General features: G+C 66.5%; 2 protein-coding genes and 1 long non-coding RNA gene across 4 annotated transcripts in view; 2 read left to right on the plus strand and 1 right to left on the minus strand.

The window, feature by feature from the left end:
* Nucleotides 1-2,837, plus strand: part of NPLOC4 (NPL4 homolog, ubiquitin recognition factor) — a 59,760-nt gene extending 56,923 nt beyond the window's left edge. For both annotated transcript variants that reach the window (XM_053892285.1, XM_053892284.1), the window contains one exon: nucleotides 513-2,837. In XM_053892285.1, coding sequence (XP_053748260.1) covers nucleotides 513-670 — 158 coding nt within the window. In that variant the 3' untranslated portion in view covers nucleotides 671-2,837. The remainder of the gene's footprint in view (nucleotides 1-512) is intronic.
* A 1,276-nt stretch (nucleotides 2,838-4,113) lies between these two features.
* LOC128774165 (uncharacterized) overlaps nucleotides 4,114-17,242 on the minus strand; it is a 31,877-nt gene continuing 18,748 nt past the window's right edge. Inside the window, exon 3 of the long non-coding RNA XR_008418575.1 lies at nucleotides 4,114-4,125. This is a non-coding gene — a long non-coding RNA (uncharacterized LOC128774165). The remainder of the gene's footprint in view (nucleotides 4,126-17,242) is intronic.
* On the plus strand, nucleotides 5,444-15,702 carry FAAP100 (FA core complex associated protein 100). The gene is given in 11 exon segments (XM_053892283.1): nucleotides 5,444-5,663; nucleotides 6,004-6,122; nucleotides 6,953-7,911; nucleotides 9,035-9,191; nucleotides 10,041-10,176; nucleotides 10,178-10,814; nucleotides 10,912-11,048; nucleotides 12,285-12,401; nucleotides 14,368-14,454; nucleotides 14,707-14,849; nucleotides 15,150-15,702. Coding segments are annotated over 10 exon segments (2,646 nt in total). The 5' UTR covers nucleotides 5,444-5,498; the 3' UTR covers nucleotides 14,839-14,849; nucleotides 15,150-15,702.

Genomic DNA, 17,242 nt, shown 5'->3' on the forward strand with positions numbered 1-17,242 from the left:
AAACGGTCACTTCCTCTGGGATCCGGCGAGCCTGCTCCTAGGTTTTCACCCGAGACGTGAAAACACGGGCCCACGCGGAGGTGCGTGCAAGCATGTTGACGGCAGCTTTGTTGATAATGGCTCGGAACCGTCAACGACCCAGATGGCCATCGCCAGGGAAGTGGGTAGCCAGCACCGGTGTTCTCACAAAGAGCCCACACGCAGCAGGAGGAAGGAGGGCGCCACGGACACGGCACACGAGGAGGGTGGCGGTGGGGTAGAGTTGGTCACGGGTGACGGCTTCGGGTTCTGAGGGCAACGGTGTCGTGTATTTAGCGGGGTCCTGTGTGCGAGCAGGGGACTCGCAGCGGGGGTCCTGGCACCCAGGCCGTCCCTACCTGTAGTGCTTTCTTTGCGAGCCCCCATTTGCTCTGGGGGCGGTGCAGGAGAGCTCTGGGGCGGGTGGGGCGTCCCGCCACGCCCCACCCGCTACCGACGAACCACGACGAGTGGCCGTTTCTCTCCCCCCACAGGCACGGTCGGAGTGCAGCTTCCAGGCCTCCAGGAGTATGGAGCCGTGGGCGGCTCCACGCACGCTGCCACGGCCGCCATGTGGGCCTGTCAGCACTGCACCTTCATGAACCAGCCGGGCACCGGCCACTGCGAGATGTGTAGCCTCCCTAGGACCTAGGGCCCCCGGCCCCTGCTGGCAGGACTCGGCCCACCGCAGCCTCTCTCTGCAGCCGGGATCATTGCAACCGTCGCCCCGCGGTGGGCAGCCCTGAAGGGCGGGGCAGGGGGGCTGCCCTGGGGTCTCCGACCCACGAAGCTTCTCAGCACCAGGCTTCTGTGGAGGGAGAGCCAGCCTGGCGCTCTGTGGGCTGGCAGCAGCCTCCTAGCGGAGCGGCACGGTGGTCTCCCCCCCCCCCCCCCCAGACGCCCCGCGCCGGCCTCCGAGGTGATGGAAGGCCCCTGGCGCCTCGGAATCGTCACCTGGGGTTGGGAGGGACGCCGAGGCCTTACTGCCACCATCCAGCTTTCTCTTCCCTTCCCTTTGGATGCTTTTTGTTCTTGCCCCTCCCGTGGTTCCAGTTGGGGGTTTTTGGTGGCCACCGTACCTGTCGCTCTGGGCAGACCCTGCCCGTGAGGCCTCTTCCTCCCCTGCCAGCAGCCGCCGTCTGGCGGAACGTGAGCAGGACCGGGCTCGCCGACCCACCGTTTGCTTGATCTGCGGCTTAGTTTGCTGCCCACCCTTCTCGCTCTCACCAGACATCCAGGTGGGGCTTTTTAAAGTCTGCGTTGGTTGTAATAACAGTTATCAGTGATTTCTGCCCGGAAGACTTTTATTTATTTCTTTTTAAGGTAAAAACAACATAAAAGGGGAGTGAGAGAGACTAGTTTCCACTTCCTGCCCTCCCATACCGAGTCCCTGGGAGCGGGCACAGGGTGGGCACAGGGTGGGCGAGGGTGGACGGGAACCCACAGTCAGTTCTTGGAAGTAAACCTCAGTGCCTGAGACTCTTCTGCCAAGCCACACAGCCGCCACAGCTGCGGACTCGGTGGACCAGCAGGAGGGCGGCGGTGGCTCCGCCGAGGATCGCCTCCCCCCACCCCGCCCCGAGGCCTCGGACCAGGCCTGCGTGGGGCGAGCTGGGTTGTCCAGGACCCGCTTTGCCCTGTACACCGTTTCCTCCCACTGCCCTGCCGGCCCCCAGCCGCCTGCGTGGCGTGTGGCCGTTGCGGCAGGCCTGCGTGAGAGAGCAGGGGCCGGCCTGTAGGGAGGGCCGCTGCCAGGGGTCGAGGTCAGACCTTGCACGTGTGCTCTGGGGTCCCCGGGGACTTGTGGGCGGCACCCTGATGCCTCTTTGCCTTAATGCCGGCCACGTCTCTTCGCTGCACGATGCCGAGAGGCCGGCCCGGACGCAGACCGTGCTGAGGACTTCATGTCTCTGCCCCGGGGGTGGGAGGCGGGCCTGTGTGACCCTCCCTTACCCGTGGCACTGTGGACAGAGAGCCCCGTTCTCTGAGTGTTGGCTGCTTTTGTGGCAAGGGCTGTGCCCGGAACCTCTGAGTCCGCCGGGCGTGGGGCACACGAGACTTGTCTGCTCTCCAGGCCAGGGGCCAGTTGGGGTGGGTCTGGCCTCAGAGCCATCGGTGGGGGGTGGGGGTGGCGGGAGAGGTGCGGAGCGGCCGGCCTGAACCACAGAGTCCCCGCCAGCGTGGCCCCGTGTCGTCTGGCCGCTGTGATCCGACGCGAGGCTGCGGGGGACCCCGTGCTCAGCCTGTGTGTCTCCCGGGCCCGCCCCCGCCGGTTCTCCTGGTGTCGCCTTCACCCACCTGCTGCTTTCCGTCTCTCTTCAGCCAACAGTCTCCTCACTCTGAAGTTCTGGCAGATGCAGAACTCGTTTCCTTCTGTCTCTGAGCCGAAGGAAAAGTGTTGTGACTTCCCTGCTTCTGGTTTTAAGTCACTCTTTGTTCAGTAACGCACTTTACTTCATCGTCCGAATAGATAGACTCAGCTCAGCATGCGGGGGGGGGGGGGGGGGGCGCCCTGCCAGAGGCCTTAGCCGTGGGCAGTGCAGCCACCTCCTCTTGCCCCGGGGAGGGTCCCCCAGCCCCGCCTGCATCCTCCTTGCCCTCGTGCGCGCACACCCTCTCTCGTCACCAGGCGAGGGGCGACCGCGTGCTCCCCCGCCCAGGTGCACACAGCTGGCCGCCCCGGCCTCCTCTGACCGGTCCGCTTCTGGTGCTCACGCTCCAGCTCCGCTTGGGGCTCACAGGTGGGCGTCAGTTGGGTTCGCGTTAGCGTTACCTGGACTCCGGCCCTGCCGGGAAACTAATAAAACGCCTGAAGCGACTCGTGGGCTCCCCGTTTGTCATCCCGGGCCCCGGGGCCTCTCCCTGCGCGCCGAGCTTCTGTCTGCAGGTTGCGTCGGAGTCTGCTTCCTGTCGTGTGACTTCGCTTTTCTCCGCTCGTCACTGTCCTCGTATGGAGCCCTCTCCCCTGCCCGGGCTCCCCGGCACCGACTTGCGATGGGTCATCCGGTGGAAGAGGAGAGCGTGGCCTCCCTCGGGCGCTTCCCTGCCTGTCAGCCACGTGGCTGCTCCCAGGTCTCCCTGTCTGGGGACAGCTGCTGGTGCCGGGCAGCAGGTGAAGGACGCAGTCTGGAAGCCCCTCCACTGCGCAGGTGTAGGGGTGTCAAGCCGGGAGGCGACAGGCTGCCTGTCCTGAATCGTCGCGTGACGGCGGCCAGGAGGCACTCCCTCTTGGGGTTCAGGCGCCCGCCTTCACACGCACACCTTTCTGCACCACCCGGTCCTTGGGCCACGTGACTCATTGCTCCCTGGACAAGTATATAGAAAACGGCACCTGCTGACGTCGGGGGCCCTAGGTGCCTCTGGGCCTGGCCGCTCCAGGCAGCGTGCGGTTCACACTACCAGCCACGGCCTCCGAGTTGGGGTCACTGCCATACCCGGCCCTTGGGGCGCCTCAGAATGCTGGACTTGCTGGATCTGAGGGGAGCCACCCCCACCTCAGGAAGCCAAGCAGAGGGGACGTGCTGCCTGTGAGGGGGCCCGACGGGGCCCGCTGCCGCCCTGCACCCACCAGGGATTCGCCCCCCGGGCTGGCAGTGTCATCGGACCTTAGGAAGATTGAACTGCCCCCAGATTTGGCATAGAGAGCACTGGCGCGAGCATGCACCTTGCACACCCACGAGAGGCTGCTGGCCTTCAGCCCTACGCTCGTGTCTGTAAACTCCAGGGGTCAGCACCCAGGGCCCCCCTCTGTCTATATAGGGCATTGCTCATAAATCCTCACATCACAGTGTGGGCTTCCCCGGCTTGGGGCCAGGATCCTGCTAGGCCTCCTGAGCAGAGGGAGAGGGACAGAGGAGTGACCTGGCCCAACAGCGCCTGCAGGGTCGTCCTGGCCAGCCGAGGGTCTGGCCGTCCAGGCCAGACCTGGGGGGGTGGGGGGGGTGGGAAGTCCTGCCCAGCTCAACCCACCTCCTAGACCCACCTCCCCACGTGCTCATCTTCTCTAGGACAGCTCCTCGGTGTTGGGGAACAGCCTGGGAGGACTGGGATGGGAGCTGATATGAGCAGGTAGTTCAAGAGGGATAGTGGTCAGACCGGCAGACGGGCCTTGGGCCCTGGGCACAGGAAAGGAGCCTGCCCCCGCTTCCCAATTATGAAGGCTTATGGGGCACCTGGGTGGCTCAGTCCAACTGCAGCTCAGGCCGTGATCTCTTTCCAGCCCAGACTTCACCTGGGATCAAAAATGGTGAACGACAGACTGCGAGGGTCACGTTCACGTTGTGTTCAACCCAGTACCCGGAAACCGTGGAGCGGTGGCTGTCCACTGCCCTGGGGCGGGGGGGGGGGGGGGTGCCCGCCTCAGCAAGGCCAATTAGAACTGCCACCGGCTGTGCGTGTTGGCAGACACGGCAGCCTCGGTGAGGTCAGTTTAACTTCCACGCCCTGGGAACGGTTGGCCGCTGGCCCCTTCAACGTACTGTGCTAGGCTGCACCCCGCAGGTGCCTCGCTCACTCCTGGGTCTCTGACTTTGGAGATTTTCCCGTTGGCAAGGAGTGGCATGTATTTGACCTTCCCGTCTGCAGGCACCTTTCAGGGACTCTCGGGGCCTCCTGACTCATCCAGAGGAGAGAGCTCTTGGCTCTTCTCTGGTGAGCACTTCCAAAGCCCCAGGGAATGTGGAGAGAGAGGGGCAGCCAGGGTGGTGGGGACGAGAGGTGTCTCGCCCTGGCTTCACCTCACCCCCAAACCGATTTCTGGTTAGCCATACCCTCCTCTTCATGATCCTTTGCCCCCATTGTCCAGCCAAACTAATACACACCCTGAACGACTCGTGGCCAGGATCGGAGGGAGGGGCACCTCTGTCCATGTTTAGCTCAAACCCTGGGGTTGGGGTGGGCTCAGAGGGAGGTGACCCGTCCTCGGGCCTGGAACGCCCGGGCTGCGGGAGCCCTGGACTCCTCCAAGAAGTCCAACCGCTCCCCGGAACCCCACAAAATCGCTTTAGGAGCGGACCGTCTGCCCAGAGGAGGCGGTACGCTGGCCCCGGCCCCCCACCCCCACCCCCTCCCCGGGGTTCAGGCCCCTGCCTGGCTCTACGGCGTACGGGGGAGGCGCGACGCGACTTCGGTCCCGGCCGACCAGCCCCGAGGCACCGCACCGGCGTGGGAGGTGCCGCGGCGTTCCCCGCTTCGAGGGCGCCTGGGGCCGCGCGGCGCACGGGCGGGATTCCCTGGGGTTCCCCGCGTTTGGCTTTACACACGCGGGCCCTTTGCCAAACCGCTGTGCCCACTAGTTTCCTCGCAGGGGCGGGGCCTCCGCCTGCCACCCAAACTGGGACCCGGCACCCGGCGCGGATCCGCCCCCGCGCCCCGCGCCCCGCCCCCGCGCCCCGCCCCCGTCCGGACCGCTTTACGGCGGAGGTCGCGCCGCCACGTGGGCGGCCGTAAAGCGCCCCGCCCCCCGAGCCTCCGCCGGCACCATGGCCGGCTTCGCGCCGCGGGTCCAGTACTTGGCGGGCTTCCGCTGCCCGCTCGGGGGCCTGGCGGCGGGCAAGCCCCGCGTGCTGTGCCGCGGCGCCGAGATCTTCGTGTCCACCGGGAGCGAGCTCGTCTACGTCTACGACCAGGCGGGGAATCTGCTGACCGTGAGCGCCGGGCGGGGGCCTCAGGCCCGGGAGGGGCGGGGAGTGGTGGTGGGCTCTCGGGCGGAGGGGTTGGCGGGGGTCCCGGACGGGGAATGCGGGGAGGAATCGGGTGTCTGGAGCCCGGGGTCGGGGGAGGACATGGGGGACAGGCCACCCGGGGCGCGGGGGCGGGGCGAGGGGACAGGGTTCCGAGGGTGAGGAGACTTGGACGTGGGGGGTCCTGGTTCTTTGGGAGGGGCCGGCGCTTTTGAGGAGCTTGTGTGAGGACTGGGTGCCGCTCTCCGCCTCCCCTCGGTCCTTCTCGCGGCCGGCCTGACGCCTCTTTCCCTCCGATGTCCAGGCCGTCTTCAGGTTTCCTGGTCGGGTGTGGCACCTGGAGCTCTCGGCCCTCCGCGGGGTGCTCTACGTGTTGTGCGCCCAGAAAGGCGTCTACTGCGTGTCGTTGGACCGGGCGAGCAGGTGAAGAGGGGTCACTGGGCAGCCCTCATGGCGGAGGCTGACATGGTCTCAGGTGGACTGTGGTCGTCTGGGACCGTGGCCTCCCTCCTCTGTCTTCTCAAACACGCTTCTGTGCCTGCTGCGACCTGTACCTTCTGCTTGCCCCCTGGATTAGGTTCAGAGTGAGCACCCACCAGCCCTGTAGGGCTGCTGGGCCCCGGGGCCGGCTCTGAAGTCTTGGGTGCCCCCAGCCCCCAGCGTCTACATTCTCTAGCAGGCTCCTGCTGGAGGAGAACCCTTACTAAATGAGGTCTAGGCTGTAGAATGTGCAGCTTGAGGTAGGACCTTGTCCCCTCTGCTGTGACACACCTTTTAGGTGGGCCCCTGTGGTTAGCAGTCACAGCCAAGGCACCCTGAACCCCGAGTCAGTTGGGGGGGACCGATGTTGAGGAGTTAGGCCTCACCCAGGTACCAGTACAGAGGCTGGACACAGGCAGCTCGTTGCTGGTTTAGGACTTAAAAAGGTGGGGGCCGCGATTCAGAGCCTAGGCCCCGGGGGCTCTTACGGTTCTGCACTGATGAGAATTTTCTTTTGGCATCCCGTTTCTGGAAGCCTGGATACATCCGTCGCGTGTGTCCCTGGGTGACTGGTCAGAACAGTCCGCGGGCAGGTGGGAGGTAGTGGGGCAGACCAGCTGCTCCCTGGGGGGCCTTCTGCCCACTGCTGAGGGGCTGTAACCCCCTCACCAAGGTCACTCCCCGTGGAGACTCTGTGCCCCGTGTGCTCACTGGCGGTTTGTCGGGAAGAGAGCTTACGAACGTTCTGATCAACAGTCCCCTGGTTCTTGAAGGTCTGTGAGCCAAGATGACGGGGATGACAGCGACAAGAATGATGAGGACAGTGAGGACGGTGAGCCCCCTTGCCCCGTGATCCCCGTGGACCCAGATGCCTGCATCCTCCCTGACGCCACACTGTGTGCTTTCGTTGTGCTCGATGACGTACTGGTCACCCTGGCACAGGGCCCTGCCCAGTGGAAGGTACAGCTGTTCCGGTGTCACCGTCCAGGGGAGGACGCCAGGCCCCCAGGCCAGATCGGCGAGGTGGAGTTGTCCACTTCCAGCCCTCTGGCTGGGAGCCTTGGGGAGCCCACAGCCCCCCGCTTCCTCCCAGTGCTGTGCTGTGTGTCACCACCGGGCTGCAGCGGGCTGTGTGGCCGTATGCCGGGCTCTGGGGGCTTCACGCTGGAACGGGCCCTCTTTGGGCTGCTCTTTGGAGTTGACGCCTCCCTCTTGGAATCACCTGTGATCCTCTGTGGTCTCCCTGATGGCCAGCTCTGCTGCGTGGTCTTGAAGACTCTGGTCACCTCCAGGTTGGCCCCTGGTGACCCAAAGGCCCTTGTCAAGATTCTCCATCACCTGGAGGAACCCGTTGTTTCCATCGGAGCTTTGAGGACAGAGTCCTCGGGCGAGAACGTGGAGGACACACACCCAGACTGCCTAGTGGCGCTGGGTCGCCACGGCCGGGTGCTGGCCGTCAAGGCCAGCTGGGATGAGGCGGGGGATCCGGTGCCGGAGCTGCAGGAGTACCGGCTCCCGGGGCCTGTGCTGTGTGCAGCCTGTGGCGGAGGCAGCCGTGTGTACCACAGCACCCCCTCGGACCTGTGTGTCGTGGACCTGGCTCGGGGAGGTGCCCCGCAGGACCCCGTGCAGCCTGACAGGGGCCCGGGAAGCCTGCCCTCTCTGCTGTGTCCAGCCAGCGTCAGCGTGTGCAGCGTCGTCACGCTCTCCGTGCTGTCCGAGGTACCTGAAGGTACGAGCAGCGGCTTAAACCTGGAAAACCAGAGCCTGTCGTGGCGGGGGGTGGAATTTTCCGCGTGGCTGTCTTCTCTCCTGCGACCTGGCCCGTCCTCCCCTCTCCGTCTCCTTCGCGCCTTTCGTAAACCTGACAGGCAGGTGTTTCCTTGCCTGGAGTAGCCTGGGGGTCGGTACTTGTTTTCCTTCGGGTCACAGGGTGTCTGGTCGCGTGTGGCCCGTGGGGGCCGCGGCGGCAGCCGGCCGCTCGCCCGGGTGGGGTCTGCACCTGGGTGACCTACGGGTCTCCTGCGGTGGGTGGCCAAGGAGGGGCAGGTGGTGTTTTTGGAAGGTGGGAGGCGCCTGCCCTGCTTCCCGTGTGGCCTGCTGGCCAGCCTCCTGTGCCCCGGTGCGGGCGGCGCCCCGGAACTCTGCCCCCGTGTTTTCCCCAGATAGAGCCGCAGAGGGTTTTTGCCGCGTCGGCCCGGCGCTGCGGTTAGCGAAGTGTGCGCTCTCGTTAACGTGGTGCACGAGGCCTGTGACGCCAGGGTGGACGGTTCTCACCAGTGTCCGTACCGCAGGGAGAGGGTCGTGTGGATGGCTGCGCCCAGCAGCGGCTCGGCCTGGGCGTGCTCTGTGCCTCACCCTTCTGGCTGCTGCAGCTCGGGCCGGGGCCCGGGGCCTCCGCGGCATCGGGCTTGGGGGACCAGCGGCCAAGTCGCAGGAGGTGGAGCCTGTCTCCTGGAGGCTCCCCAGGAGCCCGGGGGTGGGGGAGGGGACGGAACGGGTGCTAGAGAGAGCCGGCTTCTGGGGAGGCCCCGGCGAGTGCGGAGTGAGGACGAGGGGCGTGTGCGGCACCCTTCGGTCTGGAGGCAGCTCTGCCATGTGTGGCCCGTCGAAGGTAGAGCCGCACCGGGCTGACTCGGTGGCCCCGCACACCGCGTGCGTGAGGTGGATGTGGGCAGTGGCTCTGCCCCCCCCGCCCACATCCAGGGCCCTTTGGTCATCCGGCATCTCTTCAGGGCCGTCGCCAGGACCCCCTCTCTCGCCTGGGTCCTGGTTTCTGGCCCCATTTGTGCCGTGCCTCCAGCCATTTGCCCCTTCTCGCCTGTTGACCAGGCCCCGTGGGTGCCCATCCTCAGGTGGCACCAGGCTCCTGGCCCTGTCTGCCAGGGGCCGCCTGATGACCTGTAGCCTGGACCTGAGCTCTGAGGCGCCCTGCCCCGCCAGAGCGACAGTGGTGAACACTGGCCAGAAAATTAAAGAGCTGCTCTCCGGAATTGGCACCGTCTCTGAGAGGTGAGCGGCTGGGCTGCCTGTCGCCCGGGTGGAGGCCAGTGCCGTGTCCTTGGGGGTTGGTATCCTTCGGGGGGGACAACATCCTGGGTGGCGGTGGCGGTTCGGGCCAGGCCTGTCGCTCTGCCCCTGACCCCAATGAGAGCCCCAGATGCCGCGTCGTGTCCCATCCCGGAGGTCGGGAGGGACGTCCGCCGCGTCCTGGGCCCTGCTCGCGCGTCTTCCCTGCCATCGGGGAGACTCTCTGTGCCGACGCCTCAGCTCTCCCCCAGGGGTCCCCTCTCCTCGGAGGTCTCAGCCCCCCCGTCTCAGCAAAGGCCCCAGCGGCTTCGTCCTCTGACCCGCCTTTCTGTGTGGCCCGGGGTGACGGTCTGTAGGCTCCGGGCCCCTGTCGCTTAAGGCCGTTCCGTCGTGCCTGCTGTCCCCCTCGGCTGTCACAGCACTGCTGCGGAGGAGCAGAGGGGCCAGCTCAGGACATGGCCGGGAGCGCAGCGGAGAGGCCAGCCCTGCTGTGGCACCACCTGGGCCATGTGGCCCCGATGAGGTTGGCCGTGGCCATGAGCCTGGTGGACTAGGCCAGGCCCGCCGAGTGGGGTTCCGTCAGCTTCAGCCTCTGTCCCCTGTGGTCCTGCTGCCTCAGAGCCGGGCTTCAGTTAGACAGCTGGGGGCACCTTCAAAAGGGCTCCGGTAGCGGTGGGGCCGGCGAGCCTCCCCGAGGCAGGCCCCCGCTCCTCTCTGGACGCACGTCACGGGGCCGGGTCCTGGTGTCTTCCAGGCCTGGGAGGAGGGGACGCGGCACCCACCCCCGTGCTTCCTCTCCCGTCCCCGAGGTGCCGTGTTCGTTCTTTCCAGGGTGTCTTCTCTGAAGAAGGCAGTTGACCAGCGCAACCGGGCCCTCGTGTGCCTCAATGAAGCCATGAACGTGAGCTGCGTCCTGCTGGCGAGCCGCGAGGGCCCCAGGCCCATCTCGTGTACCACTGCCACCAGCCTGGAGCCGCGCGCAGCTGCAGGACGTGCTGACGGCCACCTGCCGGCTGCAGAATGGCAGCGGCTTCAGTCTGGACCGGGGCTGGACTTGGTGTGTGCAGGTGCGTCCCCGCTCCCGCGCCTCAGACCCAGACTCGGCCGGCTCGGCCGCCACCTACACCATCCCCGTGGACCGGCTGGGCCCCGGCGACCAGCGGGAGGTGACGCTGCCCCTGGGTCCCGGTGAGGACGGCGCGCCGGACCTGCCTGTGACGGTGTCCTGTGCGCTCCACTACAGCCTCCGGGAGGTTGTGGGCGGGGCCCTCGCCCCCCCAGACTCTTCCGAGGACCCCTCCTCGCAAGGGTGCCCCCCCGACATGTTGCCTGAGCAAGACGGCGTCTGCCTGCCCCTGAGCGAGCACACCGTGGACGTGCTCCAGTGCCTACGCTTTCCTGGCCTGGCCGCGCCCCCCATGCAGGCCCCCAGCCCGCGCAGCCCCGCTGACGACCCCGTGGACACCTTCTTGGGAGCGCGCCTCGGGCTGGGCGGCGAGCCGGCCGGACCCGCTTCCCTGCGGGCCAAGTTCCCGCCCCCGTCGGTGGCCACCATCAAGGTGTCGGCAGGGCTTCTGAGGGCCGCCCTGGGGGACGGTCAGCCAGGTTGGTGTCGCTGACGGCCTGGCTCCTGCCTGTGGACGCGGGGCTCCCGCCTCTTCCAGGACCTGTGCGAGCTCCCTGCGGTGCCTCTCTCCAGCAGGCGTGTCCCTGGGCTGTGCCACCCTGCAGTGGCTGCTTGCCGAGAACAGCGCCCTGGACGTCGTGAGGGCCCGACTGCTGTCCTCCGTCCGGGGAGTGGCCCCCGACGGCACTGACCTCCACCTTGTCGTCCGAGAGGCAAGCCAGGGGTCAGCTCTCTGGGGAAGTCGTGTCGATAGTGGTGGTTTTCAGAGCGGCGTCTAAGAGCCCCCAGCATCTCTGGGCTGCTTGAGAGGAATCAGGGTATTGGGGCCAACCTTCCGGAGGTTTCTGACGTGCACCGCCCGACGCACGCTTGTGCCGGAACAGCCTTCGCGGGGCCAGTGGCAGCGTGGACCTCACGTTTCAGGCCCCTGTGGGGACGGGCCCACGCACTGCTGGAATTCGTGGCCAGGTGCCCCAGCATTGCTTGGCGACAGTGTGTACTCCGGGACCCCACTGACCCCAGGCCCTGAACCACCAAACCCCTGCCCTACAGGGGCGCTGAGACCCCGGAACCAACTGCCAGCACGCTTCTCGCACACACCTTCCCTCCCAAGATGCTCCCGGTGGCAGGCCTGGGGTCGCGTCCAGCAGACTCTCACAATCCAGCGTTGGAGGCTCACACAGTGGCCCACGCTGCCAAGACACCTGTCCCTGAGGTGGCGGGCCGCCCACTGCACAGCCTTTCAGGCCAGATCAGCGTGCCTGGGTTGGCATATCCCTGGGCCGATTCCGGGCCCTGACGGTGGCTCCCCAGGTGGTGGGAAGGGCCGGATAGTCGGCCTGGTGAGCACTCCCAACCCAGCACATCCCAGGCTGCGGAAGGAAGAACTTCCAGGACAGTGGCTCCGCCCCTGGGCCGTTGGGTCCTGCGTGGGGAGCGAGGCAGCACGTCCTGGCCTCCGGCCTGCCCGTGCTGTGCCAGGGCTTCACCCTGAGCTCGGTGTGCCCAGAACTTCCTGGGGGCACTTGGCTGACTTTGGGCACCCGGTCCCCTCCCAGTTTCACTTCTGAAACCCTGACCTTGCTGCCGGGTGACCCGGGATGCCCGGTGTGGGCTGTCCACGGTGGAGTGGGCACAGAGTCACCGCATTGTAGAGTGAGTGCCGTGGCTGTAGTCCGTCCCACGGGAGCCGTGAGTGTCCGTCCCACGGGAGCGGGACGCCTTCTGGGCGGCAGTTCCCAACGGGACGCTGCTGGTCGGGTGCAGGTGGCGGGCTCTCAGGTACAAGTTAGCAGGTGGGGAGGCCCAGGCCCGGGAGCCCTCCCGCACCTCTCCGCTTCCAGGCTGCAGAGGGGCGGCCCAGACTGGGGAGTTGGGGCCCTCTGAGAGTTGCCCCTCGGGGTGGGGCAGGGCGGTGCGTGGACAGCGAGGCTCCTCGTGCTTTGCAGGTGACGGTGACCCACCTGTGCGCGGCAGGGCCCATGCAGGCCGTGGAGATCCAAGTGGAGAGCTCCTCTCTGGCCAATCTGTGCCAGGCACACCATGCTGTCATCGGGCGTCTGCAGGTACACGGGCCTGCTCGGGAGGTCGGAGTGCGGTGGTGGGAACATGGGACTGTGGCGGACCGTGGCTGCCTGCGTGGGTGTTGCGGGACGATCCTCCCTCCTCTTTGCTTGTGCGTGTTCGTGTCGTGCAGGTGAGCTGTGGGCAGCTGAGGGGTGAGTAGGGCAGCTTTGCTGATGACGCTTCAGTAACGCACCGCCATCTGGTGTGCCAGCGGCCCCCCAGCGCGGCCGCGAACCCACATGGGCACTGCGTCAAAAGAGGACGGTCCGTGTGCTACCTGTCACGCTCACGTGCAGGCCTCCCAACTTGCCTGGCTGTGCCGAGAGGCCGTGCCCTGGCGAGATGCCCCGAACGTGGGTCCTGGGACAAGGTGCCTACACTCTGAGCCTCCACGTCTCTGCCAAGAAAGCAGGAGTGACGGCCAACCTCTCACACGCCTTTGGGGCCCGCTTTGCCACCTGGCATGGGATGAGCTGTCACATTGCTGTCTTCGGGTTCCAAACGAAACCTCCCACCTGGTGCCCTTGGCGGGACAGAGCTCTGGCTCCGAGGTTGGCCGGCCTGTCTCCTCCCACTTGTTCTGAACGAGGCCTTGACAGTCATAGAGGGGTCTGCAGTGATGGTGACAGCTCTGCGGTATGGCTCTGGAACCAGCCTCCCCCTGGAACTTACCAGAGCACATTCCCAGGCCCCATCCCAGACCTGGGAATCAGAGAACCCGCGGTCTTGGTGTTTAGGCTTTGACGAGGACCTGAGTGGTGGTGGTCTAGACTCTCCAGTGCCCCCTGGGGACCCAGGAGCCCTCACCAGCCCAGGCAGGTGGGCACTACTCAGGAGCCTGTGACCCCAGCGGTCCCCCCACGCAACACTGATGGCACATGTGCCCACCGTGGCACATGTAGCTCAGGGATCTAGTCCCGAGTGTGTCGAGCTGTCAGAGGGGTGTGGGCCTGGTGGGGACACCAGCCCCCGGATTGGTTCTTGTTCCCTGTGCCCAGAGAGGGGCCTCTTCGACCGTCCTTTCGCTCCTGCCAGGCCGTCTCCAGACATGCCAAGCACGGCAGCCAGGAGGTTGACGCTTAACGTGGCGCTCGGGAAGGAGCGTGCTGACCCGACCACCGGCAGGGAGGGGACGTTCGTGTCCAGGTGCCACGACAACCACAGCCTGGGCACGAACGGCAGGAATTGCGTGCTGGAGGCCGAGGCCTCCGTGGTGCACAGACAGCCGTGTTCTCCTGTGTCTTTCCGCGGCTGTCCTCTGTGCACGTCTGCACGCTTCTTACGAGGACGCCGCTCACGTCGGTTTAGGGCCCACCCACGTGGCCTCCTCTTCCCTTGTTCGTTGGCAAAGACCACAGCTCAGAGGACAGTCATGTGCTGAGCTGCTGGGGGCAGCTTCCACGTATGGATCTGGGGGCAGGTTTGGCTCCTAACAGGGAGCTGCAGACGCTCCCTTGACAGGAACATTCAGGCGGACTGCAGGCCACGGTCTGTCCTGTCGGCTGACACCGTGGTCCACGTAACGGTTGCCACCGCCCCCCCCCCCCCCCCACATGGTCTTCCTGCAGCGGCTGCCACGGGCCGGCATCTCCTGCCGGATGTCAGTGCTTTGCCGCAGAGGCTGTGGGGCCTCGCCGCCCGAGCCTGTCTGGGGGCTTGGATCTGAGCTCCCAGGAGCTGCCTGGGTTTCCCCAGAAAGCAAATGGGGCAGGTTGGGTGGCCCCCGCGAGGGCAGCGGGCGCCAGTCCCTGACGCCAAGGAGGAGAGAAGGGCTCTGTGAGGACGAGGGAGGGAGTGGGCAGCAGAGGAACGGGGAGCGAGAAGGACGTTCCTTCCAAGTAACCTGCTGGGGCTGCAGCAGGCAATGCAGAGGGGCCCTCGGAGGTGATGGGGCCCCAGGCACCCCCTCCAGATGGGAGGTGGGAAGTGTCCTCTCCAACCACCTGCCCCTTGTCCCCCCACCAGAGGATGGTTGTGGAACAGGCTGCCCAGAGCTCCAGCCCACCCGACCTCCGTGTTCAGTATCTCCACCAGATCCAGGTCAACCACGAGGTGAGGTCCCTCATCTGGGCCTCCCCCCAGCCTGGCCAGCAAGCGCGGGACCTGGCTGGGCTCCTCTGGGGACATGCACAGGCCTCAGGTGTCCCCAGCACAGTGGAGCCTGCCAGGACTCACAGCCCGCCACCTGGGGAGTGGGGACTGCCCTCCCAAGTAGGATGGGCCTCCCCCAGAGGGGCCGGGGCTGTGCCCAGCAGGGAGGTGGGGAGTCTGAGTGCTGCCCATTCCCCCCTCCCCACCCCGCAGACGCTGCTGCGGGAGGTGCAGACCCTGCGGGACCGGCTGAGCACAGACGATGAGGCCGGCTCACGGACCACGGCGGAGCGACTCCTGCAGGTGTACCAGCAGCTGCGCAGCCCCAGCCTCCTCCTGGTGTGATGTCCCTCCGGGTGAGCCTCCAGGCCCCTTCTGGGCCTTCCTCGGACCTCCCACGACTCGGGGGCCTTGGGTCTTCAATGGAGAAAGGACCGCTTCCAGCCCCCGACCCTCTCTCTAGATGTGGGGGAGGGGTGCATACGGGACGCAGGGCTCCTGGCTGCTCTGGGGGGGCGGGTGCTCGGAGGAGGTGGGGTGTGAAGTGCCAGGTCTCTGGGGTCTGCCCTGCGGGCCACTGGGCCCTGTTCCTGTTCCCCGCCTGCCTGGCCCCAGACGGCCCGAGACGCCCCAGGTCCCACCTTTCCCTTCGACAGCTTCCTTTCGCCCCCGCTGCACCTGGTCCTGCTGGGCGGTCTCTGCCCTGGAGCACTGGAAGCTGGATCAGCGAAGTCCCCTCCGCCGGAAACGGGGTCTGGACCCCAGAACGGTGGCATTGCCACGTGGCCTGCCCAGGCCCCGGAGGAAGTTTCTGGGTGTGACGTAGGGTGGGCTGCCCACTCACCCACCCACAGACCCTTTCGTCCACCTGTGGGCCCGTCAGCCCTGCTTCTCTGCAGCCGCTGAGCTCACCGGCTGGGAGGACGCTCCCAGGGGCTGGAGCACTCCCCCGGGAGATTCTCCCATCCGAGGCCGCACTCAGCACCGGGCACTGTGCATTGTTTGCAGGGTCCCTCGGGGTGGGCTGCAGCCCCCCAGCTGCCTCCCTCAGCCTGGGCAATGGCCCGGCTTGATTCCCATTCTGGTGCTGGCACATTTAGCATTTGGGGAGGGTGACCCTCCTTTGGACTGTGACGTGGTGCTCTTCTGTGCGCATGGGGTCTTTGAGGCACCCCCTGCTGCAAGACACGTCCGCTGTTTGTCGAGCTGCCTTGGCTTCAGCTGTGTTTTATTTCTGCTTGCCCTCTTCCTCAGTTGGGTGGCAGCTTTGACCGGGATTTCTGGGCCTCCCCCAGGTATGCTTGGGTGAACCCCGCATTGGCCTCTCCGTGGTCCTGGGGGCCAGTAGGGAGTCCCCAGCACTGGGGTGAAGTGGCCACCCGGCCTTCAGGGCACGCGAGTCCCTCCCAGGGAGAACCGAGGACATCTCTGGGGAGGGAGAGGGGCCAGTGGGGGGCTCCAGTCAGAGCCCGGGAGAGTGGGTGGTCGCCCCACGGACCCCACACTGGAGGCTGCTCCAGGGCAGGAGGAGGAGTGACTGAGGTGGTGGGCACGCAAGTGTGTGGAAAGAGCAGTGCTGGGACCGCCACCCCAGCACCTGGCATTTGCTTGGCTGTCCCTGGTCCCCAGCGTACAGCTCCCCACCCCCACTCCGTCCCGCTGGGCCCTTCACAAGGGTCGCCCTTGGGAGGCCTGAGCACTGGGCCTTCCAGGCAGGGATGGAGAAGCAGCAGTGGCGGGAAAGCGCTTCTGCTGGCTGGATGCCCCTGGTGGGGTGGGGTGGGGGCGGGGGCGGGGGCGGGCAGACCACGCAGTCTCCGGAAAAGGAGAATACACGTCGCAGAGAGAAGGGGACTGTGTAGAACCTTCGTGGATTGGCGGAGATCTGCAGGGGGCTGATGGCAAATGGGACACAGGCCAGGGGACCGACCTCAGCCCAGCCGGGTGCTTGGGGAGTCTCGTGTTCCCGGGTGCCCTCTCGGCGCCCTGTCCGGGATGGAACGCCCGGGATGAGCACCGGGTGTCCCTCAGCCGTCGTCTCTGTTGCCTGTGGTTCTCGTCCCCCGCGCACGTCTCCGAGCCACCCGAGACCGTCCTCCACCTGCTCCAGTCCGTTTCTCGGACTGGGGGTGCCGAGACACCCTTACTGCCACCCCAGCTGGCCCCTCCCGGTGACCCAGGCACCTTCCCTGCTTGCCGCCTGCAGCCGCTGTGTGGGCTCCATTCAGCAGGTGCCTGGGGCCAAGTGTACTCTCTGGCAGAGGTCAATAAACGGGAGCTGGAGGACCCCCGAGGGTGTCTTTTCCTGCAAACGCAGGCCTGTTGCCTTCTTGCACGGGGTGAGCCCTGCGTAGATGAGCCCCCCAATTCTCCTGCCCTGGATGCCACCAGGGGGCAGCGCAGGCCGTGGCTTCTTGCCTCTGCCTCCCCTAGGCTCTGGTGTGTGGTCTTAAAAGGGTTAACTCAGCCACCTTGGACGAAAGGACCCACTTGGGTCCCACCCTTCCTTGTACTCAAGGCAGGGGGAGGGCGGTGAGGCCAGGAGCAGGCCAGGCCCAGGAGGGGCCTGGGAGGGGAGGGAAAGGGGTTCCCTTCCTCCCCTCTCTGGTCCAGCACATCCACTCTGCACCCCCTGCCCTGAACCCCCTCCCCAAAGTGCCCCAGTCCCAACTGGCCCACACTGGCTGGACTCACTGGGGGAGAGGGTGGGGCTTTGGGCCCCCAGGCAGGGGCAAGGGCAGGGGCAGGG

This window comes from Panthera pardus, unplaced genomic scaffold, assembly GCF_024362965.1.
Source record: "Panthera pardus isolate Hobbes unplaced genomic scaffold, ASM2436296v1 HiC_scaffold_3, whole genome shotgun sequence".
In the NCBI taxonomy this organism is placed as follows: Eukaryota; Metazoa; Chordata; class Mammalia; order Carnivora; family Felidae; genus Panthera; species Panthera pardus.